The 25,934-nt window shown below is 35.8% G+C and overlaps 1 protein-coding gene across 2 annotated transcripts in view; it reads left to right on the top strand.

The window, feature by feature from the left end:
* Nucleotides 1-25,934, top strand: part of LOC103025512 (fibroblast growth factor 14) — a 136,583-nt gene that overhangs the window by 72,586 nt on the left and 38,063 nt on the right. The window contains exon 1 of one of the 2 annotated variants that reach the window (XM_022674832.2): nucleotides 3,731-4,801. The exons of the other annotated variant lie outside the window; for it this stretch is intronic. Within the exon in view, the coding sequence (XP_022530553.1) occupies nucleotides 4,609-4,801 (193 nt within the window). The 5' untranslated portion in view covers nucleotides 3,731-4,608. Of the gene's footprint in view, nucleotides 1-3,730; nucleotides 4,802-25,934 lie in introns of those variants that run through there. 2 annotated transcript variants of the gene reach the window in all.

Here is a 25,934-nt window from a genome sequence, read left to right as displayed (position 1 = left end):
TTCAAAAATTTCAGCCAGCAGTTGGTACAGATTTCCATTTCAGGGATTCGTAGGCCTTTAAAGTATTTATATTGATGTTAAAATTATATAATATTGACCGAAATTAAGGAACATATCGCAATATAAATTTTGGTAATATAGTCCAGCACTAGTTGATGATAATGTTTATAATCTTTACAATCTTTACTGGTACAAAAAATATGGGTAAAAAAAAAGACTTTCACTGAAAAGTACTCTATTGTACCCTTAAATAAAGTACAGCCCCATAAACAAACTTAGTACTCTTTTAAGTACAAATCTGTACTTATTTTTCTTAGTGTGAGACAAAAGACATGGCAACACACACACACAAAACACACACACGCTGGCACAGGCAAACACTCGCACCCACTGATTGTATATTTTGGTTATAAGGAGGCGGCTGAATTGCAGCCCTTGAATTACAGCCTGTCTACAGAATCACAGAGAGAAAACTGTTGTTTATTGTAAACACGAGGCGTTTTTTCATAGCGGCTCCAAACGGTAGATGGCTCTCTTGAGTTTGTATCTACTTTGCTTTTTTATTGAACTTGAATTTAAACCAATTCTATTTACAATAACTCACAATAACAAACAAATAATCAGTCTGTCTGAGAGAGAGAGAGAATAAACGCAGGTTGGTGTTTTACCTGCAGGGGGCGCAACAAAGGCTTTGGAACGTGGAATAAAAGGTAAAATAGATGGACCTTCCCTTTTTGAGGAAAAAAAATGCTAATTAGTAGAAATATTCGTGTCACGTCCTGGAGAAAAGCGAGTCAGTTAGCTGTGCTGTGCTCCGTGTAGGTTGGGTGACATTTTTAAAACGTTTTTTAAATTTCATTATGGGCATTTGTGGGTGTATATTGGCTCAAATGATAAAATAAAACTACTATTTTTATCAAGGCAAATAACTCGAGTACATAAAGTAGAACGTATTTTTATTTTTGTCGTTGTATTTATTTGACCTTTTTCTTTTCATTTTTACACTCACTGTCACAAGCCTTTAGTAGGCCTACCTTTAGTTATGGGACATATATTTGTATTATAATCCTTTATAGTAGTTGTTTTCCCCAACTTTTAAGGGACATGGTACCTTTAAATGGACATTTACACTGTTATTTTTTTGCAAAAACAAAAATTGCAGATTAAACATATATTTCTCTTTTACTAACAGTGTATTCTCCTTGAGGGCGCCCATTATTTCTTGTAGTTAAAGTTTGGCTGCATTTGGGTTTTTTTTCTCATCAAAGCTTAATTAAATTAAATCCAGTGATTTTTTTGGTAATCTTGAACACATTAATGGATTGGAGAAAGAAAAAAGAAAAAAGAAATAAGCATGTATTTGTTGCACCAGCAAAAAAAAAGGGTGCTGACTACATTTTGAAAATAAACGTTTTTTGTTGCTTTTTGTTGCATTTGTTTTCCTTTCTGTTTTATTTTTATGTTTTAAAGTGTTTTATGGGCCAAAAACACTTATTACCAATTGCTTACCTTTGCACGTAATCTTTCTTTTCAATACAGCAAATATCAAATGATTTTGCAGTTTGCAGAGTTTATATGTGTTGGTAGAATCTCTCCCTTTTTGTAAATCAATGAACACGAAGCACTGCAAACTAAAGCAATAAGCACCTGCAATAAGTTCCATTTGCAGGCAATCAGTCTTTGTATATCACTATTCATATTGCTTTGCCCCAGTTTTGCCTGACAGTCATTTGTCTTCTGGTTTCAATCAGAGGTGTTTTAGAAGGCCAGACTCCACAGTTTGCTTGGGATTTTCTTCATGATTCACTTGTTCACTATGTTGAGTAGGTCAACAGGTTAAAGCCCATGTATGTCTCTGGGTGGTCTTCTTCCAGTTTAAAGTGTTAAAATGTCTTCATTTTCACTCCATTTGAGGAGAGGTTCTGAAGTTGGTCCAGTACTCATAGAACTAGAAGAAATTAAACAGTTCCATAGAAGAGACACTTTTCTTTTCCCAATAGAACCAAAAAGACCCCCTTCCAAAGATAATGTCAATACCGATGAAAGAAAGATCTTCCATTTAGAAGCATTGTATAATGGATTCCTAATTGACTCTTAAGGGGCCGAGGTTATACGTCAGTCAGCCATTACACTAAATCCACTGACAGGTGAAGTGAACAGCATTGATTATTTCATTACAATGGCATCTGCCAAAGGATGGAATATCCATATTATGCAGCAAGTGAACAGTCAGTTCTTGAAGACGATGTGTTGGATGTGTGGATGATTGGGTCTTATGAGGTGTTCCCGGTTTTCAATTATCTGTACCAAGTGCTCCAAGGATGGAGAACCAGTGAACTGGTGACATGGTCAATGGACACCCAAAGGTTACTGATGCACATGGGGAATAAAGGCTAGCTTATCTGGTCTGGTCCTATGGTAGAGTATAGTAGTTTTACAACTTATTAGTGTGTACTGTATAGAGCCCAGACATAAATGTTTAAATTCTTTGTTCCATTGATAAGTTGTTACCAAGCTGTTGTGCAGTTTTTTTTTTATTAATTCAGTGGTACCAAAAATGTTGGAACGCTTTTGACAACCAGATGACATTCAACCAGAATCAACTCGGTTCTTCACCACAGAGGAGAACAATCAACTAAGCAGGAAAATAGTTGTTCATTTAAGCCACTGAATTTGTTTCACCATTGCTAGCCTTTCTGGACCTAAAGTTATTTTTGTTTTATAGTGTTTTATGGGGCAGAAACACTTATTACAAGTTTCTTACCTTTTTCTGAGTACAGCAAATATCAAATGATGATTTTGCAGTTTGCAGAGTTTATATGCGTTGGTAGGATTTCTCTCTTTTTGTAAATCAATTAACATGAAGAAGCACTAAAAACTGAAGCAGTAAGCACCTGCAATAAGTTCCATTTGCAGGCAATCAGTCTTTGTATATCCCTATTCATAAGCAGGGAAATACTTGATTGGTTCCTATATGGCACTGAAAGGGTTTCACCATTATTGCCATTTTGAAACTAAAGTTATTTTGCTAAATTTGACAAACCTTGATCTGTAGAGCAGAGATCAAAGTTTTCCTTTTTTCCAACTCAGAATTACCAAGTACCACGGACAGTTCCCGTTAGTCCACAATGATCTTACTTGTCCTTGCACTTGTACTTGTACTCGAGCTCATGGAAATGGACTAAGCCGCACTAATTGGGACTTATTGAATAACTGACCGTGCAAAAGATAAACAGACGCGCATATGGGCGCATACATTTATTTATCTTCTTCTGGGTGACGTGCTTTACCTAACCACAGCCTCTGGCTCAGGTTTTCCTCTCATTAGCGTGACGTCGATATTCCAGGTGCCTTTCCCCGTTTTTCTCCTAAGAGAAAAGAGGAACGTGGCGGTCGGTGAGCGCGGTGCGAACGGAGGGAGCCCTGAATTCTCGGCGGGCGCCTCGGCTCGAGTTTTCTGGAGCGTAAACGGAAAATCCCGCAGCGTCACCTGAGGCAAAGTTAGTTACAGCCTTGTATTAACCCCTCCTGAGACAGACACACACACATATATACAGACACACACACATATATACAGACACACACACACATATATACAGAGAGACACGCGCGCGTGCACACTCTACACCTCTCTACTCTCCTCCTCTCTATACATTTCATTCCTTTCGCGTCCCCCCCTTATCCCTCCCTCCATCCCCGCCACCTCTTCAATTCGGTGTATACATGTATACACATATATACAGAGAGACACGCGCGCGTGCACACTCTACACCTCTCTACTCTCCTCCTCTCTATACATTTCATTCCTTTCGCGTCCCCACCTTCTCCCTCCCTCCATCCCCGCCACCTCTTCAACTCGGTGTGACACGCGCACAATCCACGGTGCCACACCCGGATACCAAAAAAAAAAAAAAAAAGAAGAAAAGAAACACTCATCGGTGTGTGTTGGGGGGCGTCTGCGTTCACTCTGAGCTGTTTCACGCAATATACCTAGTCTTGTGGGTGGGGGCAAAAAAGGAGGAGAGCTCTGGAAGAAAAAAAAGAAGCAGAAGAAAAAAAATAAATAAAAGAAAAGAACAGAACAGAAATGCCTCTTTCCCTCAGTGCGAGGTGAAACCCAGATGTGGCGGGATGTTTGGAGAGGAATCGGTTAATCCGAATGCCATCCGTTCAGAGCTGAACAACAATGTGGAGGCAGCTTCACTGCTCGCTTGAGGAGTCGCCCCGAGGCTTGCAAACGCTCCCCGATCCCCAGCGAGCCTCCGCCGTCCAGTGGGCGCCGGTGGACGGCGGTGGACGCGGCGTGGACATTATCATCAGCAGCATCAACAGCGCGCTTTCCCGCCTTTCGTGCCGACCAGGCGCGGCTGTCGGACTTTGTCGGACCGGCTGTTGAGTCCGTTTGAGCTCTGGTGATGAGTGGGGAGCACCGAACGACGGCGTCTGAGAAAACAATAAACTCTACGAAAGGCGAGAAAAGCCGGGAAAAAGCGGGCGGTTTCGTCCCGACGTGAACGTGGTCACCGTGGTCACTGTGGTAGCCGCGGTCACTGTGGTCGCCGTGGTCCGCTTGCTTTGTTTTTTTTTCTTTTGGGTGGTTGTTGAGACATGGCAGCGGCGATAGCCAGCGGTTTGATCCGCCAGAAGAGACAAGCCCGAGAGCAACACCTCCACCGACCCACTACCCACCGACGGAGGAAAAGCCCCAACAAGAACAAGGGGCTCTGCAACGGCAACCTAGTCGACATCTTCTCCAAAGTGCGAATCTTCGGCCTCAAAAAGAGAAGACTACGGAGACAAGGTGTGGGTTGGTGGCACTTACATATTAACATGTTTTTTGTTTATTTATTTTTTTATTTGAGCAAATATTGAATACTGTCAATACTTTAAAAAATCTGGGGTTTATTTTTTAATAAGACTTAATCTACACATACCTGCCTGGAACACATTTCTTCTGAAAAAAAAAAATCTTTTCTCATCTTTTTTTTCCGTCAGTCTGTCTGTCTTCTTCTGTCTCAGATTAAAGCCGCTAATCAAGCTACGTGGGTAGAGGCGATACTGTTTCACTTTAATTACAGTTGCAAGTTTCCGAGTTTCCGTCTACCTGAATTAGATACCTTCAGCTAGATTTTATCTGACCGCTCTACTCTGTCAGACGCCGCCACTCTTTATAAATTACAAACCCGCTCTACAAATGAGAAACTAGATACATTTTTATTACCCTTTCTTTTTTGATAGTCAGTCTTCAGTCAAGTCGCAGGTTCAAGGCTTTATTTCTGGCCTGACGTTCTGAATAATGTGTTTACAAAATCCACATTGTGTTTACCTGTCTCAAAAAAATAAGGTTCTATATAGAACTAAAAAAGCTTCGTAGACCGTTTGGTGCTCTATACAACATCTTCAAATATACATTTAAAAAAGGATTTTTCTAGTCAGACCGAAAAAAATACCCACAAAAAATAGTCTGGTAAACATTCAGATGGTCATTCGAGTTAACATTTACCAACATCAGCTTTTATTATAACCTTTACTTTATTTGAAGATCCATTAATTTAAGATTCTTTAACATTCTTAGTAAAAGTGTTATTCATAGAACTTGTATAAAGGTTATTTTTTTGACTTGTAACAGTAGTAGAGCCTTATTTAGTGTAATACTTAATTAGTAAAACTAAAATTAAAAAGCAGAAACATCAAAACAATGGGATGTTTGTAATATTATTCTGCTGCACTTGCCTTAAAGGTGCTTAAATGCCTAGATTTGCAACTGAATTTAGCAAATTAGGGAAAAATGTTCACCTCAAAGTTTCTCAACAACTGAGATTTTATTTTCAGCAATTTGAGTTTTTATTTGTACTTCTAAACATTAGTCTATACATTTAGCCTTTTCATTTACATTATAGAAGTTATGGTCTGAAAGATAAATGATCCAAAACGATCTTTTCAACATGTTGGCTAAATAAAAGCTAAATTAGAGGGTGTGGTCATGACAGGTGCTGTTACATGTGCGGTGTTCACTACTGCTTCTAGTGGACAGGAGTGGAACTTACCGCATTAATTGCTTAATCTCTTGTTGGTTTGTTTGTTTTTTTTGTTTTTTCCAAGAGACAATTTCCACTGCCAGTTTTACATAATGCCTTCACAAATGGAATTGGCTTTGTTGGAATTTCACTTTTACTGTGATATTTTGGTGCATCAAACTTTTAAATACAGCTTGAATAACTACATCTAAACTTATACTCAAATAACTTCATATTGCTCTGTTTGCATTGCCGTCTTTTTTTTTTAATCCATTAAAGTTAAAGTGGTTCACTTTGGCGTTGTATTGAAGCAGCGTAAGCTTTGCCAGTGCAGTAATTTAGAGGCATTTGTAAGCCAAAGCATTTGAAATGCTGTCATTATTATACAGCTTTAATCTTCTCTGTTTGATTTATTAGCTGACCTGCTGTTTGGATTGTGAGATATTCATTCTCTTCAAGCTGGCTTGTTGCCAAAATTCATTTCTGACTATCTTTAGGTAGATCCTTAAACCTTAGTATTGGCACATATGTGTAGCAGCTTATAAAGCCACAGCAGATGGATGCTTTGGCACTTTGTGGGTGGTTTTGGTGTTTGTGCCATATCAAGAAAGGTGTGTGTGTGTGGCTGTGCAAATGTATATCCAAGTGTCTGTCAGGGCGGAATTTCACACTGTGAATAATAGACATGGCTAGTGTTCATATGTGTGTATATGTGTGTGTGTGTGTGTGTGTGTGTGTGTGTGTGTGTGTGTGTGTGTGTGTGTGTGTGTGTTTGTGTGTTGTGTGAGGGGTGTGTGAGGGCAGAAGTAATGACAGAGACAGGCAGTCACACTATAACAGGTGACGGCCATTTTGTTAATGTTCTAAAACCCTTTTGTCTAATGTGGCGCTTTTAAAGGATATTTATTTTACTAGAAAAACAAAGAAGAATCCAATAGTACAACAGATAATAATACAAACAGATAATGTGTAAATATAAAAAAAAGTTATTGGGTTATTAAGGTCATGCAATACGTAATGAAGAGGGGCTGGTCACACTTGATTAAGTACATTTTTCCTTTTTCTAGTTTTTATGAAATTATATAAAATTTTATATAAAACCTTAATATCAAAGTAGCACATATGAACATTATAAAAAAGGGTTTTCTGTTTCTATTAGTGAAACAATTTAACTAAGACAATATTTAAAAATATATATTTTTTAAAGCAACAGTCGGTAAGTTTTGGAGTTTTGTGGATTTTAGAGCCACATTGGTGAGAATGTGTAATTACACATGGTATATGGTAGTCTTGTACCAATAACACAACCATTTTGTTGCTACACTGAACATTTTTTTAAAAGGGTTTCTATCCAGTTATAAAACTATTCAAAATAAGGAAAATAACTCGTTTTTAAAGCAACATTCTGCAAGTTTTGTAGGCAGGAGAGCAAGAATCTAGATTCAAAACCGGGCAACGAGGTACAGAAACAGGGGGGTATTTATACTAACAGTACCAGGAGTGTGTAATCAGAAGCTCGGCAAGTTAGAACGCCAAAGCGTCTAGTGTTTGTGCATGTTGGGAGTTGGAATCTTTAGTGTGTGTAATGGAGTTAATGGCAGGCAGACTGACAACAACATTTGAGGGTATTTTACAATAACAATGCTCATACCTAAAATACTGAAATATACACTGAAAATACTAATGTTACTAAAGTTTTATTTACATCAAATATGACAGATTTAAACAATTATATGTGTAAACCTTTTTTCTATTTTATAAACAGCAGTAACTTTTTACAGTTTTACAGGTTTTTACAGTTAATAGCAAAACAAATACAACATTTTACAACATAAAACGCTACTTTTTATTATGAATATATTTTTTTTTTTTTCAAATTTCAAAGATTATAATTGTAACTGTAATTATTATAATGCATACGAAGAAAAAATAATGTTAAAGGTCGGAGTCAGAGACACTCACAGAAAAAAATACCTGTTTTTAATAGTTTTTACAGATGTTCAGATTTTAGTAAAAGTTCCCTTAAGGTTTGTATGAAATGATAATATTCAATATAATTGAATGTAACTATAAAACATATTCCACAAAACTAAAGGCCATTTAATATATATATATATATATATATATATATATATATATATATATATATATATATATATATATATATATATATATATATATTAACTCAAATATAAATATATTTTACAGTAAATAGCAAAACAAATACAAAATCGGCTGCTTTTAAGATAAAGCTTCACTTATTGTCAAAATATGGATTTTTTTTTACTGTTTTAAAGATTATAATGATAATATTTTGTATGATACAATTATGCACTTATCTACTTCTTAAACATCATTATTACATGGCTTTCAGGAAAAAGCTGGTTCGAATCCCGGTCATGCGGCTTGCCTTTGCCTTTTAGCTGCCAGAGCCCCGAGAGAGCACAATTGGCCTTTCTCACGCCGTTGGAATTTTTTTACAGTTTCAAAGATTATAATGATATTATTTTGTATGATATAATAATGCACTTCTCTACTTTTTAAACATCATTATTACATAAATATACATTAGTATGACCCCAGATCCTAAAACTGTGTTAAAACAAGTGTGTGTGTGTGAGATGGAGCCTTCACAGGAAGTCATAAATTTTCTCCTCACTTGAGATTTATCAGGCCAATTTAATTGCAGCCATGACAACCTGTCCACAGCAAGGCAGTAGTTATACACATGGAGACACCTCATCATCTCTCGCTCTCACACTCACACACACACACATACACACACGCACACACACACACACACACACACACACACACACACACACACACACACACACACACACACACACACACACACACACACACACACACACACACACACACGCACCCGTGCACACCACTCAGCCACAAACAAACAACCCCTCAAAATATTGATTTCTGCGCTCCATCTTTCTCCCTCACACATCACTGTCTCTCAGCCACACCCCTCTATTGAAAGTGCTTCAATGTTTTCATTCCCTTTTCTTTCGCATTTGCATTCGCTCTTTCTTTCACGCTTCTGCAGCTCAAAGCTGAATCTAATTTCTAAAGTCTCTTAGCATGCCTTAACATTAGTGCAATCACAGCGAGGTTCACTAATTACATGTACTGTACCTACATGCCATGCAATTACATGTAATATAATGTAATATAATGTAGTTATAGTGAACTTTGGCCTGTCACAGTAACTACATTATCAATTCAGTGTATTCAGTAATTCTGCATACGGACATTTTTACCTCAATAACTAAAATCATTTTTAAAATTTAAGATTATTGACCTATTTTTTTTGTGTGTTTTCTTATTGAAAAGAGATCATTATTTTTGAAGTCAATTTAAAATGCCTTGTCCTGTATACAGGCTACAGGTGTAGGTGATAGAAAACATTTTTTTCTGCAGTAAAATAACTTATTTACACTCCACTACTCCACTTAATAATTCCAGATCAGTAACAGAAATCAACCCAAATTAAAAAAACTAGACAAACATAATAAAACTAAAAGTCTGGAGGACATGAATGGTTTGATTTGTGTTGAGGAAAATGTTGATTTTAAAATGAAGTTCAGGAAAGAGCCAATTTTATGATTTTATTCATTAGATTTTGACATTAGCAGATTTACTTAAATATTTTTTTATATTTTCTATTACAATTTCAGTTGTGCTTTTCATCAAAATTCCTTATCAAGGAAATGAAAGTTTTTAATGTTTGATATGCTTGAATATAAATCCTCAAGATTTAGTGGTGTAATATCAGGTACACAACTGACAAAAATCTGGCCTGTTAATGGGTTAATTATTTTATATTCCAATTTTAGTGTGTGGATGCTCTCATGAATTAACAGCTTATTCCCTTTTAAATCCCTTTTAAAAGTCAGTAGATAAACTTTTTATTAAAATAACAATAATTCAGTTTATTGCATAAATGATTTATGGGACAATCTGGGACAAGATCTGGTTGTTGTGGTGATATAGCCTATAGCCTAAAAGATCAAAAAGGTTTGATTGACATTAATTGCACCAGGGATGTATCTTGCTATAAGCAGTGTAAGCAGTGACTTGAAGAGGTTCCAACAGTCTGAAGGATTTCCCATGAGTATCGCTATCTGTGTGTCTGTGTGTTTATTATTTTTATTTATTTAGGTTTAAATGTATTCGTCTTTTGTATCATTTGTAATATTGGCAAAGAAAATATAGAAATACAATGAAAATTGAAAAATAGTAAAGTAAAACAGAATTTCTGTGATTTGTTATAAGACCATACTGTAGATGTTTACTACAATATGTGGATTGGGAAGAACCTCCTACACTAATTCTAATCTAATTCTAGAGTTAACCTAAATCTAACATACATCTCAAACTAAACTGGACCTTTACCAATATCTAAACTTAACCTACTGCACCTTAACTTAACCTAAACTTAAAGGTCTCATTCCACCATTTTTTAATTCTGTTATGTTAAAATGTCTATTTGTGATCTCTAGTATGAATGAAATCCATGAGAGCGTTTTTTTTTTTTTTTTTTGGTGAAAAAACAGTGTTTCTGTATAAGTCTGCTTTCGATCACTGAATTTGTGGTCTCTGAAGAAAGACAGGATTTGGGCTCTTGCTCATGAATATTCATACAAACTCTGATTGGCTAACAGCACTGCAGCAGAGAATTCACCCCACAGTCAATTTTACAGCTCTAAAACTCAAAGAACAAAATGTTTTCAGAGACACAGAGATTTAGTTGTAAAGATATAGCACTGAGTGCTAGATAAAGTCAACCCTTAAACTTCTTAACCCGCGCTTACCATTGATAACGCTTCTTTCAGCTAAACTAACGCTACTTTATTGTACCTCAGACTTGGTGTTTCGATGCTTGGGCAGTTTCACCACGATGAAGCCCCAGAATCAACTCAAACTAACCCGAACGGTGCCCGCTTTGACCGCTGTTTTGTCGAGTTGTGCTACCTTACCGAGCCGTGCCTTCCTAGTGTTTATTTAAGGTCTGGGTAAAACGCAGAATCAACCGGAGATCCAATTTAAACCTATAGTTACTTACTTAATGTAAACAGAGCTGTAAGCTCTTTAGCTGATGATACAGTGTCGGCTCTGCTGCAGCCCGGCTTCAGCTCTGTCTGTGGGTGGTCCCGAGCCAAGGTGAGCGAGGTCATAAACTCACGAGTTTGTGACTTAGACACGGTGCTTTTCCTGATGGGCTTGTTTTTCTGAATATTTTCTTTTACTAGCTACTGCAGACAATGGAGGTTGAAGAACAGTTTCATGTGCAGCATCCGTATACAACTCAGAGAGACCTATAGTATTTCACAAAGAACAAAAAAAGTGTTTTTTTGAGGAAGGAGATCTTTTACCTACTACACTTCAACCTAATTCTAGCCTTATCCTAAAATTAACCTACTTCACCTTGACCTAGTTCTACCTTTAACTTAACCTAAACTTAACCTACTTCACCTTGACCTAGTTTAACTTTAACTTAAAGGTCTCATTCCTCTAAAATCCACTTTTTCAAGTTCTTTGTGAAATATTATAGGTCTGAGTTGTATATGGATGCTGCATATGAAACTGTTTCTCAGCCTCCACTGTCTGCAGTAGCTAAGATAAGAAAATCCTAAGAAACACAAGTTGATCAGATAGACGTCAACCAGTGAGTTTGAGGCCTCGCCCTACTCGGCTCAGGACCGCCCACCCGGCTACAGCATTAGGAGTTATAGGGAGGAGCTAACAGCTCTGTTTACTCTATTTACAGCTTCAGTTTACAGAGCTAGTTAGCGTTAGCTATTTCGCGTAAGTAACTGCAGGTTTAAATCGGATCTCCGGTTGAATCTGTTTTTTACCGAGACCTTAAATAAACACTAGGGAAGCACAGTTTGACAAGACAGCAGTTTAAGGGTTAACGTTACCTAGCACTCAGTGCTATATCTTTATTATCTTTACCTTTAAGGCTGTATCTCTGAAAACATTTTGTTCTTTGAGTTTTAGAGCTGTAAACTTGACTGTAGGGGGAAGACAGGTAGGCGTTCTCTGCTGCAGTGCTGTTAGTCAATCAGAGACGATATATTTGCATGTGGGTATGAATATTCATGAGCAAGAGCTGAAATCCTGTCTTTCTTTAGAGACCACTAATTAAGTAAAATAAAGCAGGACAAAATAGAAACACCTGAGCACTTTTTATAGCATTCATAGCATTCATTCATACTACAGACCACAACTAGAAATTTTAAAATGAATGAAAAAACGAGGGAATGAGACTTTTAACCTAAACTTATCATACACCTCCACCTAAATTTAACTTTTAACTAAACCTGAACCTAAATGTTATCAAATATTATATTCCAAGCCTAAAGTAACCTTGCTAAAATTGATTAGAAGTATTTTAAAATCTTTTTTTTTTTTGCATGTGGCAACACTATAATATCAAATAACCAAACAACCAATTCTCGTCTGAGTAGTGCCATCTACACATAAATATCATAAAGTGTCCTTGCTGCTTTATCTGCTTGTCTACCTGTCCTTCTAACCCTGTATAAATTATTCAGAGAGCAAGGCTGAACACTGAAGCTAAAGGAAACAGACAATGGTTAATAGGTTGATTCATGAACAAAAATATTTTCATAATATCCGGCCACTGTTAAGCGACTATACTTAAACACACTCAGATTTTTAAATCCTCAGGTAAATCCTCATGAAAGATGATCATGATCACTCTGTCTGACAATAAAAGAAAATAAAAGAATTAAAGCTTTTTAATCACAGCAAGTTGCAAAACACCCAAATTCAGGTCAACTGAATTGTCTACATTAATTGTAAGCTTTTTAAAAACTTCTATTTTGGGTCAGTAATGGATATGCATGACAAAATAAGTTTAATATATTATAACTCGTAATCAATAATGAATCATTCCTAAATTGTTTTACAGTCTAATTAAAAAAGGTGTAATTTAATAAATCAGTAGTTCTAAAATTGACATACACCTCAACCTAAACCTAAACCTTCTAAACTAAACCTGGCCTAAACTTAACCTAACTCTTACATCAACCTTAAGCATAGTAGAATGAGAAATTTTGCTACTTCTGTATGAAATTCTGTCCATTAATTACCTTTTTAGAAGCTCCATGATGGAGAAAAGCAGGGTGAATGTGACTGCACTGACACTATTTTCTCAATTCTTCTTCAAGTAAATTAAAAGTTGTCTTCTTTTTTTTTTTAAATGCATGCACAAACACTATATACATACTGAAATAGTAGTTAAACATCATTTACAAAGTATTTACATAGTAATAATATCTGGACAACAGTAAAACCCTGTTAAGTGCAGTTCAGCCACTGACCTAGTCTTTGAGTCTCTGTAAAATGCGAAATCCACCGGAGAGGTGGAACACACAGAGGTGGATTGTCCAAGTCCGGGAAAAAAATAATGTATTTTTACTTTTAACCCGCGTAAACAGAACTGTTGTAAACATCTAAACCTAAACATAACTAACACCTCAACCTTAACATTTTATAACATTAACCTGACCTACACTTAACCTAAACCTTCGACTTAGCATAACCATAGTAGTAAATCTTGCTGTTTCTGTTTGAGTTTCTGTCCAATATTCCTCTTTTAAAAGCTCCATGATGACGAAAAGTAGTGTGAATGGAAATGCAGTATTTTCTCAATTCTTCTTCAAGTAAATGAAAAGTTGTGGGTTTGTATTTGGAAAAACATCAGTTATACACATCAAATTTGACAGTATTAGCACATCAGTCGCATATAAACACCATAGCTCATTTTCCCAAATAAAATAAATGAGTTTTTGACCTAATGTGTGACAGCACCACAGGTGGACCGAATGATCAATCTGATTTGTGTGGTGCATCATTCATATAAACAAGACGAGGTTGGAAGGAAGCAGAAGCTCCATGCTAGCTCAACGTCCTCTTCACAGACACCTCACAAATATCCTGCTAAGTGCGTGAACATGACAGCTCCGGTGCTGAGGACAATGATCTAACTTGTTTTGTGAAGTCATCTGTGTTAATGACCCAAACATTTTAATGAGCTAGTTTTCACCTCTGGGTGACGTTTTTGCAGCAGTAGAGTGAATACGGATTGACGGATTCTATTAGATCCGTGTTTTCAACCATCGCACTCAGTGTTTTATAGACTACATCGCATCCATCTTAACAAGATCTTCACAGATGCGACTGAGGAGGATTCGAGTGAATAGAACGAAGAAGGATTTTCTGTGATTTTTCCCCGTCTGTGAATGGCAGAGGCTGAACTAATTAGCCTTGGTCTAGAAACCATGCTTTAAAAACGAACAGTGAAGGAAACACAGTGACAGCGAGAGATTCAAGATTCGAGGATGGCCAGTTTTCAGCTTTTTTATGCATGAGATATCTTCAAACAGGAACCAATATTATGTAGAAATAATATGCTAAATGCAAATGTTTCCAAATAGTCTACAATAGTACAACTTACTGCTTGTTATATCAGTTTCAGTGTGGGCAACAAGATCTTACCAAAATACACTACCACCAAAAAAAAGGTCACACACTCTAATATTTCGTTGAATTGTCTTTATCTTTGATTGCTTTGACGCATTCACTGTGACATTGTTTCAATAAGCTTTTGCAATGTCACAAGATTTATTTCAGTCCAGTGTTGCTGGATAAATTTTTCACCAAGATCTTGCAGCTTTGATGATGGTAGAGTCTGACCACTTCTCCAGCACATCCCACAGATTCTCAATGGGATTTAGATCTGGACTCTGTGGTCTGGGCTCAATCCATGTATGAAAATGATGATCTCATGCTCCCTGAATCACTCTTTCACAATTCCAGCCCCATGAATACTGACATTGTCATCTTGGAATATGCTCGTATCATCAGGGAAGAAAAAACTTATTGATGGAAGGTCTATATTCAGTATATTCAGGTAGTCAGCTGACCTCATTCTTTCAGCACATACTGTTGCTGAACCTAGACCTGCAGACCAACTGCAGCATCAACCCCACATCATTTACTTTTTTAAATCCAGGTGGTGATTTTTTTGTTGGCAATGTTATCAATGTTAAATTCACATTATCAGTGTTAAATTCCTGTAATATTGTAAGTGTTAAATTGTAGCATTCGTACAGTTGTTTTTTCCAGACACAGATTAAGCCTAGTTCTGGACTACACAACAGACACCTTTCCATTTACTTGAATAAGAATTAAGAAATTGTGTAGTAAAGTAGGTTAAGGTTAAGGGGTTTAGGTAATGGTTAGGTTTATGTTAAATTTAACTAGGTTAAGTTTAGGCATAGTTTACTGATACAAGACTTAAATCAGTTAAAGGAGCATTCAGTAGAAAATGAGAGCGAGCGTGTGAAATAGCTACAGCATACTGGTTTACCCAGTATGTAAATAGATGGTCCCAGGAGCCAATAGGAAAGGTGTTTTGCGTTAATCAACATTGCACTACCATACATAAGGCACATATGCAAATATATTTCATTGAAATGAAATAAAGTATGCAACTCAAAAAAAGGCCAAAAAGTTGTTCTTACTCAAATGAGCACTGCTGGAGCAGCATTAGCATTACCCTCCATTTGTTTGTTCAGACACCCCTGTTGCTTACTAGTGTCACGAAATGCACCTTATAATCTGATGCACCTTGTGTATGAAAATAGACCAGAAAATAGAAGTTTGTTGATAGTGCATCTTATAATCCGATTCACCTTATAGTGCGAAAAATACGGTAACTTATTAGCTCAAAAAGTAGGAGAGACAGACAGACAGACAGACATAAAGATGCAGTTTCACAACAGGGGAGAAATGCACATCTGAAATCTGAACAGCTGTAGAACCCACACCGTCCTCACAGGACCAGTGACATCAGGTCCCAGTCCTTCCTGTAGGGTCAGAGTCACCCTCTTGCCCTCAGCCCAGCACGTCTCACCACTACCTACCCACTCACTGCTGTGCATGTCACAACGCCCAGCCGTCCAGCAGCTTCTGTGTAAACCTGAATTATGTCCCCAAGTTCTTTAGAGTACAACAAAAAGTCTCTCTTTTCTGTTTTGTAATTAATATGTACTGTATTATTGAAAGAAAAAAAGGAATAATGAAATAAGATTCAGTAGATTGCAAAGTAAATGTGCCGCACTATGGTTTGTCCAATTGTTAAGTTTTTGTGGCTTAAAGTATGAAAGCTAGGGTAGCAAGAAATTACCTTAAGAAAACTGTAAAAATAATTTAATAAAAAAAAAAATCAGCTCTAAATTTGCAAATATTTTAGACATCCCACCATCTGCAGTACACAATATCATCAAAAGATACATAGAATTTGGACAAATCTGGACTAGATCAAGTCAATACTAGATGCTGGTGATCTTTGGGTTCTCAGGTGGCACTGCATTAAAAGAAAAACAAAAACAAAAAAATCAGGCATGATTCTGCACTTGAAATCACTGCATGGGTTTAGAAACCATAAGTTACAACAAAAAAAAACACAATTCCAACATAACATATAATAAAAATTGTAAATAAAAAGACAATGCAAAGATTTGTAAACCTTTACGACCAATATTTTATTCACAATAGATCACAGATCACAATAGAACACATATCAGATGTTAAAAGTGACACACTTTACCATTTCATGAAAAATATGAACTAGCCCAATCTATCTATCTATCTATCTATCTATCTATCTATCTATCTATCTATCTATCTATCTATCTATCTATCTATCTATCTATCTATCTATCTATCTATCTATCTATCTATCTATCTATCTATCTATCTATCTACTGTTGGAGACGGTCAGAAAATGACACGCCCAGTATGCAAATAGATTGTGCCAGAAGCCAATAGAAAAGAAGCTGCCAATGACAACAAACTAAACTCTAGATAACTAAAGTTAGTATTATAAAATGATTAAGTTGATTCAACTTAAAGATCTCTATGTTCATTTAACTTAAAAAGTATAAATAGTTAGTTTACCATGTAGCATCTTGTGATCCTGGTTATTCTTGGTTCAGGATTCAGGAATGCAGATGTGTAGATATGCTTGATTTAGTAATGCTGAGTCATGCGTAATGTGCTGCTGTGCTATAATTTGATTTATAAATCCCGAGTGTAAGATTTTTAAACTGCTGCTACATCCCGCACAGAGACTCACAGAGTATTTTGTTCCGTGCTGAATATTCATGTTGGATGAATATTCATTTTAGGCTCAGATATCATAATCAGCGGCTGATTGCAATTGGAGCCGAGGCTTTGGGAGGAACAATACGCTAAATGTCATCAGCGGCACATTGTCAGCTGAAGTCTGTGGGAGGGACGCGTGTGTTTTCCGTGCTTTGAGGTGTGAGCGAGAGTCTGGTTTGTACGGCGCTGCTTCGTCTCTGTGTTTTGCGAATAGCAGCAGCAGCGGCAGCAGTGGAGCGGTTCTCTTTGATTGCTGAAGGCACTCTGGTCCCTCCTCATCATCCCTCGCTTTGTCTCTCTTCAGTGTCTCCTCTTCATCCCACCGCCTCCTTCATCTCGGTCCGGCACTGACGACAGTACAAATGAATAATGTTGAGAAACGGCTCTTAACACTAAGTGATAGAGGTGTGCGCTGGGAAAAGTGTTTTGTTGTGTGGTGTTGGATTGATAAACACTGACTTGTTACTTTAATACAAGCTTTAATACATTTTATTCAGAGCTTTTACGTAAATTAAAATAATAAAGACAACTATAAACCCTTTATTTTGAGAAATACAAGCTAGTTAGGGGATTATTAATGCATTCTTTATTAATGTCCTTTGCTCAGTAAAAAAAAAAGCCTGAATTTGCTGGGCGATATGGGAAAACTCATATATCACGATATGGATGTTTTTATATCACAATAACGATATATATCGTGATATACCACATTTAAGTATGTTTTCAGTTATTCTTCGAAAAATATGACAAAATAATATTATTGCTTTCTTTTTTCCAACTTTATTTCAAAGTGACACTAAACCAAACTTTCACAAATGAGAATTACTACCTTTTAGTGCAGAAATATATATGTATCAAATGAAAACAGATGAGGTAGATGTAGTAGCTATTTTTCTTAAAAATTATACAAGTATTTAAATTGAGTTATCAAAATAAACTCATTTTTAAAAGTGTCCGTCAAATTACGTAAAGCAGCGTCATGTCGCAAAACCACATTATGAAGCTTTTTTTTTTGTTGTGAAGATTACTTTATTATCACTTATATAAACCGAGTTTATGCGAAGTGACCACGCCAATACATTTCATCGTAGCCTACTTTATATATTTGCATGAATAATTGATAAAATTACTGTAGAAACGATAGGGATGATAGAAGTTAAGTAGCACGATAGACACTCTTCTATCGTCCCCACGATATTTATCGTCATATCGCACAGCGCTAGTCGTGATATTGTCTATATTATGTTTATTTGTATGTTTAATCACTTTTATAACAGTATGAACAGTTTTTTAGCCAGTCATGCAATACCAGACCAATGTTTATAAATAAAATTAACTGCAGAAAAGCATATATTTCCAAAGTTTTAAAAGGGTATTAATGCTTTGTTATACTATAATATTATTCTATCATTATTTCAATGGCATTTACATGTTTTAAAATGACAATAATATCGATTATCGCAATTATTTCTCGGAAGATATATCAAACACTCACAAAAAAAAAAATTGTTATCGTCACAGGTCTACTTTTAAATTATTTATTCACTACTTTATCATTACGCTTATTATTGGGTGTGACCTTTATTAGTGAATGATTGGGGGCTGTTATATGGAAATCCCTAATAATCCCTTTATTAACTGTGTAATATTTTAATAATGCACAATAAACACTTAGTTAACACCCTATTCAAATTTGTTTTGTCAGTGGCAGTAAAATGGTCTTAAAATGACAATAATATTGTTTACAATCACAATAATTTGTTTGGCGATATATTATTCACAAAATGAAATCGTATTGAGAAAAGTCTGTTTTTAAAATATTTAATCATTACTTTATTGACCTTAATTAGTGCATTAATTAGCGGCTGTTATGTGGAAATCCCTGATAATCCCTTAATTAATTGCTCAATAATTCAATAATGCACAATAAACACTTGGCTAACACCCTATTAAATGTATTTATAATATTCTTATTGTAAAATATATCACTGTATTATTGGCAAGACTATGATTGATTATATTACTGGCATTTAAATGATCTTAAAATGAAAATAATATTGTTTATCGCAATAATTTTTAGATGATATATCGTCCACAAAAACTGGTATCATGACAGGTCAATTTGTAAATATTTAATCACTTCTTTATTGACCTTTATTACTGCATGATTGGGGGCTGTTATGTGGAAATCACTAATGATCCCTTTATTCATTGTGTAATGGTTTATTAATGCACAATAAATGCTCTGTTAAAATAATGAATTAGCATGAATCATTAGCCTACGTTAGTGTGCATGTTATTACATGTTATTACTGTGTAATTGGCACCACTGTGATTCATTATGTTAGTGCCATTTAAATAGTCTTAATATTAAAAAAATAATTTTGTTCATGGCAAAAATTAGTGGGATGATATATATCCTCCACAAACATTTATTTATTAACATTTATTTATTCACAACTTATTACTGGGGGCTGTTATATGGGAATTTCTAATAATAACTTTCTTAATTGTTTAATAATTAAATAATGCACAATTAACACTCTGGTAAAATGATTAATTAGGGTGAATCATAGTAATCCTGGTGTACTTGTTGTTGCTGTGTCATTGGCAGCACTATGATTCATATAGTCCAAAATGCATGTTGTAATTGTTTTAATGGAATAATACAAAAAATTATATATTTAGCAAATATTTGCCATTGAATTCATTGTTTTATTTTTCTGTTTTTGTTTTACATATATAACAGTAAACAGTATTAAAGCTGTACCAGACTATATCGTCCACAAAAGACTACTATTGTGACAGGTCCATTTATGAATTATTTATTCACACTCATACTTACGTGTTACAGTTTGTTGGGTGTGATCTTTATTAGTGCATAATTGGGAGCGTTAAGTGGAAATCCCTAATAAACACCCTGTAATATGATTATTTAGTGTGAATCATTATTTTAGTGTACATTCGCACTATGATTCAAATAGTCAAAAAATGCATGTTGTAATTGCTCTAATGGAATAATACAAAAATAATAATTTTAGCAGATATTGTCCAGTTGTATTTTTCTGCTAAATTCACACTTTCATCTTCTAAATTTTTAAAATGCAGATTGAGTAACTAAAACTTGAAACCTGCCAATATATAAAACTCTCATATATCAAAATGATGCATAGCATAATTACATCCCATTATGTATTATTTTTCTGTTGCTATGTATGTGTGTATTGAGTATATTTTATACAGCGTTTTACATTATTATCTACTGTTTCTACCCACCTGTTCCACTGCTCATCTTCTCAATAAACAAAAGGTTGTTCACAAGAAAAAAAAAAAGAACATATACTTTACATTTGGTTACATGCGTTAATTTATTGCATCATAATAAAATCAGGATGTTTAAAAGATAAATACATTTTTGTTCCTTAATCATGTTTAAAACAGACATTCTCCTTCTCATCTTCTCATCTTCTGATCTTCTAAACAGTGAATATGAATTAAAAAATGGTTGATTTAAAATGTGTTAATTTAAAGTGTTAAACTCTTTCAATTTTATAGCAGTACATTTTAATAGCCTGTTTGAATGCAAATTCAGCAGCAACAGTTGATGCCGGCTGTATTTCAAGGGCATTTCTTGTCTGCTGAAGGTCACAGCGCTTGCGGTGTTTGTGTCTGTATCCAAAGAATGTGCTGTACAATATGAGGATGTTCAGAGCTTATAGTTTTTAAAAACAGGTTTTAAATACAAAAAAAAAACATGTTTATACAATATTTTATTTTTGCACTATATTGATGTACACAATTTATTTAATTTATACACTTTTATATTTGATGTCTTTAGAAATATCAGGCGAAATCAAGTCGCATTTTTATTGCATTATTTTTTACAGTAAAATCTCAATAGAATTTTATTTTGACGTATTGAGAAATGCGTAAAGGATGCATAAATGATTCCTTTGTATGGTGAAGTTTATAAATGAATGAATAGATTGGTGTGAATATTATCGCTACGCCACTCAGTCACTCAGTCAGCGGATGTTTGGCTGATTGTGGCTCTGATAACTCGTCTGTCTGTCTCTGTTCAGCCATGAGGATTTTAATCCAGTCTCTTATCTCCACAAGCAAACCCCCCCCACCCCATGACACCCATACACACACATACACACACCGAAAAGAGTGAGTGAAAGAGAGAGAGAGAGAGAGAGAGAGAGAGAGAGAGAGCAGTGGGAGTTCTGTCTAAAACGTAGCCATTTTCCTCGTATGCTGTTTGACAGTGCTCTTCTGTTTAAAATCTTGCCATTTCCTCTGGCAGCCCTGGCGGTCGTCTGAAGGGCAGACGGCTTTTGGGTTCTGGAGCTTTCGCTGGTTCGCCCCCTCTGTCTCGCTTATGCAAGCGGCAGATGATACGTTAATGATGAGTCTAAAGTGAGGCTATCCATAGACCAGACCTACGAAATAAATGATCAACTTATATGTTTGGTTAATTAAAGGGGACGTATATCATTTAAAACTTCTTTTTTTTTTAGTGCTTTTTTATCTCCACTTGGGTCGCCACTGCCTCTATATAAACACAGGAATAGCCATTTGGACAGCTTCCTTATTGTGCCATCGGAATAAGGAAACCGGCATAGAGCCACCCTGGCACCACCCCTCATCGATCAACCCCCAGCAGAGATTCCACTAGATCACAGTTGAAGAAACGCCATTTAGATCATGTTGGTTGAGAATCTCAGACACACAGAACACAGCATGATTAGCCAGCAGACTTCGTCTGATGGAGGGATCCGTTGCAAGTCAATCGTACTTAAAGGAGAACTCCAGTGTACTAAACCAAAATCCATTTTCCTGCAGCTTTTAAGTCAATTATTTTATTGTCAATACTACTTTTCAGGACATACAGAGAATTGAAATTACGTTACTCTCCTTTCCAAATTTTACAGCAAGTACAGATAATAGATATAATAAAAGAGAGAATGGGAGACACTATGGGTACAATACAGCAGGGACACAAATAGACATACATGAGACAGAAACAAGGTGCAGTAGTGGTGGGGGGTGAAATAAGATAAATAAATAGAAATAAAAAGAAATAAGATATATAATATAAAAGAGTGGGACACAATAGACATACGTAAGACAGAAGACAATAGATGGTGATGGTGATTGAGATGGAATGACAGTATAAATAGAACCCGCATAACAGTAGTTAAAATATGCTATATAGCTTAAGGCTGGTAAAGTGAATGAGAGCTTTCTGAGATCCAGTAATTTTTTACAGTTTGTCCAAACATGCTTTAGAACAGATGATATGGGGCATATTTTGCCCCTGCTGATTCAGGCTCAAAAAAGCTCCACACCTCATTGGTAGAATCTGGAGAGCCCTGATATTGAAAATGAGGCAATAAAAACCTCTGTTTACAACTCATAGCAAAACCTAATCTCGCCCCATCTTTTACTTTTAAATTTAAATGGCAGCGCCCGGAGATTAGGTCACACTATGGGTTGTAAACAGTGGTTCTAGAGTCAGGGCTCTCTGGATTCTATCAATAAGGTTTGGAGCTAATTTGAGCCTACAAGTAATTTATCTGCAGGGGCAAAATATGCCCCATATCATCCATTCTAAAGCATGTTTGGACAAACTGTAATAAATTACTGGATCTCAAAAAGCTGCGGAAGAGCGAAGGTTGGCTATTCAACAAATATCAGTATTCTTTATCTTGTTTTACTCCTTTAAGCATGAACTAGCTTTTTATGTTTTGCCAACTCATTTTAAAAAGGACTGAAACTGGAGAGAATAGAGCTGGTGAAATTTCTTTATGTAAGAGTGATTTTGTGCAAAGAACTTTTTGTACAGACCATAGAACTATTCTAACATGTAAAAAGAGGCATAATATGTCCTCTTTAAATACACTTTTAAATACACTTAGGGGTGCCAATCATGGTTATTTGGAGTCATGACCAGGTACCGTACAGCTTGAGTTAGGGCGTGTCAGTGTTGCTTTGCTATCATAACAGTGGTAAAACTGCACATTTCCTAGCTCCAAACAAGCAAAAGGCATGAACTATGTTCTTTTAATTAATCATGGGTATGTTTTGGGCATAAGATGAAATAAACCAATCAGCTTGTCACTTGCTATTCCCTTTAAGAGCCAGGTGTGCTCTGACTTTGGCAGATTGCTATTTTAACAGTGCAGCACTTCTGTGATTCTCAGCAGAGGAAACTGAGCTGCTTCATCGTTCACACTCTAAAAGTGCACAAGCAGGTCATTTACAGGAAGTTCACTGTTATTTTATTTTGTATTCTGTTTGCATTGTTGATGTAAAAGTTTGGGGATTGTGCACATATAGATACTGCTGCATGTCTATATGTGTGTATAACAAGCGGGGTGTTTGGCATGAACATCTGACTGTTGACTGTTCACTGTTGTCAGGGTTCAAGTCAATCACTGGCGCACCTGTGTTTTCCAGTGCCAAGATAGCAATACACCTTACTTCCAGACCACCACACCCATCATTGCAGATATATGCATACTCTCTGTTGCTGTTTAAACTGCCCAGGTGCAAGACGGGGGGAAAAAAAGACCACTTTAAAATGATAAGTTAAATAAATGATAAACCTGGAATATAATCAAGAGGAAGATGGATGATCACAAGCCATCAAACCAAGCTGAACTACTTGAATTTTTGCACCAGGAGTGAGTAGCAGAATTTTATCCAAAAGCAGTGTGTAAGACTGGTGGAGGAGAACATGCCAAGATGCATGAAAACTGTGATTAAAAAACAGGTTTATTCCACCAAATATTTATTTCTGAACTTTTAAAGCATAAATATGAATATGAACTTTTTTTTTTTTTTGCAACATTTGAGGTCTGAAAGCTCTGCGTCGTTTTTTGTTATTTCAGCCATTTCTCATTTTCTGAAAATAAAAGCTCTAAATGACAATATTTTTATTAGGAATTTGGGAGAAATGTTGTCCGTAGTTTATAGAATAAAACAACATTTTTCATTTTACCCAAACATATACCTATAAATAGCAAAATCAGAGAAACTGATTTAGAAACTGAAGTGGTCTCCTAGTATTTTCCAGAGCTGTATATTTCCTCTATACCTGCATATATCCTGTCAATACACAATAAGCTTCTTCATGATGAAAACTCATATTTACTTTATTACAGAAGCAGTACGTTCACTGTCCCGTCATTTAGCTTTTCATCATCTGTCGTTGCTCATGCAAACGCTCTCCGTCGTCCTAAACGACAGAGCGAATTACGCAAACCCAGGTGGACAAGAAAGAACTGCAGAGACAGAGAGAAAGATTCCTCTGGAGGACTAAAAAACATCTCCATAGAAACAGACAGGAGCTTTTGTAGATGAAGGAGGAAAAAAAAGTCTTCATTATAGAGGACAGGAAATGGGAATCCCTGATACGGTCTCCTTGGTAACAGTCCGGACGAGGAGGGAAATCCTAGGAAGAACGTATCCATAGTAACAGATGGGTGGGGAGGGGGGTAGCTGGGGGTGGCGGCGGCGGTGGTGGTGGGGGGGTGCTACATAAAGGGTTCGGGAATCTCTCCATGGCAACAGAGCCAACGTCTGACTCTGGGATGGTTTAGGAATCCCCTGAATTCTGGAAACGAACGGCGAACAAACGTGGAAGGAAAATGAAAATCCGTCACTTTTGTTCTTACAGCCATATATCTATATCAGCTCTATCACTGCTGCACCATTACTCACTATCATTCACTGTAATGCGACTTAATGACCCATTAAACACTTAATTTATGTTCTCCGTAGAAAGCAGTGAATCATTAGAATCACTTCCAGAATCTGACTGTGCTCCTATTACAGATATTACAGACACCATAAACTGTAAATGAGGGCGTGCCATAATGTGTTTTACAATATATACTGTACAACATGGTATAAAAAAATCTATATTGTAAAATCTTGAAGTCTATTTTGTATTTGTTTTGCTATTAACTACAATGTTTTTTGAAGTATTTTTTTGTATACTTGTTGAACGAAAAACTATCCAATGACAAAAATGTGTCTTAATATTTGTGGATGAATAGACCAATAGAAATGCTTTAAAACTGTTAAAATAAACTCTTATTGTACATTTACGTCCAGAAAATTTAGGAACATTCTTGCCTTCTTCTTAAAGATATGGATGTAGTCAATATTCTGCACTACAGTATTGTGATTATTTTTTTTAATTACATTTCATTTAGGGTGGGTAATACGAAAGTAAAATAATATCACAATTTTTTACAAGTTATTTGTGTGATAATTATATTTTTGGCGATTTAAAAGTTTATTAAAAAATGATGAGTTTCTTTGATTCTTCCAAATTGAAAACCTCTGAAATACAATCAAGAGGAAAATGGATGATCGCAAGCCATCAAACCAAGCTGAACTGCTTAAATTTTTGCATCAGGAGTGACATAAAGTTATCCAAAAGCAGTGTGTAAGACTGGTGGAGGAGAACATACCAAGATGCAGGAAAACTGTGAGTAAAAACAGGGTTATTCCACCAAATGTTAATTTCTGAACTCTAAAAACTTTATGAATATGATCTTGTTTTTTTTTTGCATTATTTGAGGTCTGAAAGCTCTGCATCTTTTTTTTTTGTTATTTCAGCCATTTCTCATTTTCTGTAAATAAATGCTCTAAATTACAATATTTTTATTTGGAATTTGG

Source organism: Astyanax mexicanus, chromosome 21 (genome assembly GCF_023375975.1).
Source record: "Astyanax mexicanus isolate ESR-SI-001 chromosome 21, AstMex3_surface, whole genome shotgun sequence".
Lineage (NCBI taxonomy): Eukaryota > Metazoa > Chordata > Actinopteri > Characiformes > Acestrorhamphidae > Astyanax > Astyanax mexicanus.
The sequence above is the reverse complement of the archived record's forward strand: the minus strand, read 5'-3'. Positions and strand labels throughout refer to the sequence as shown.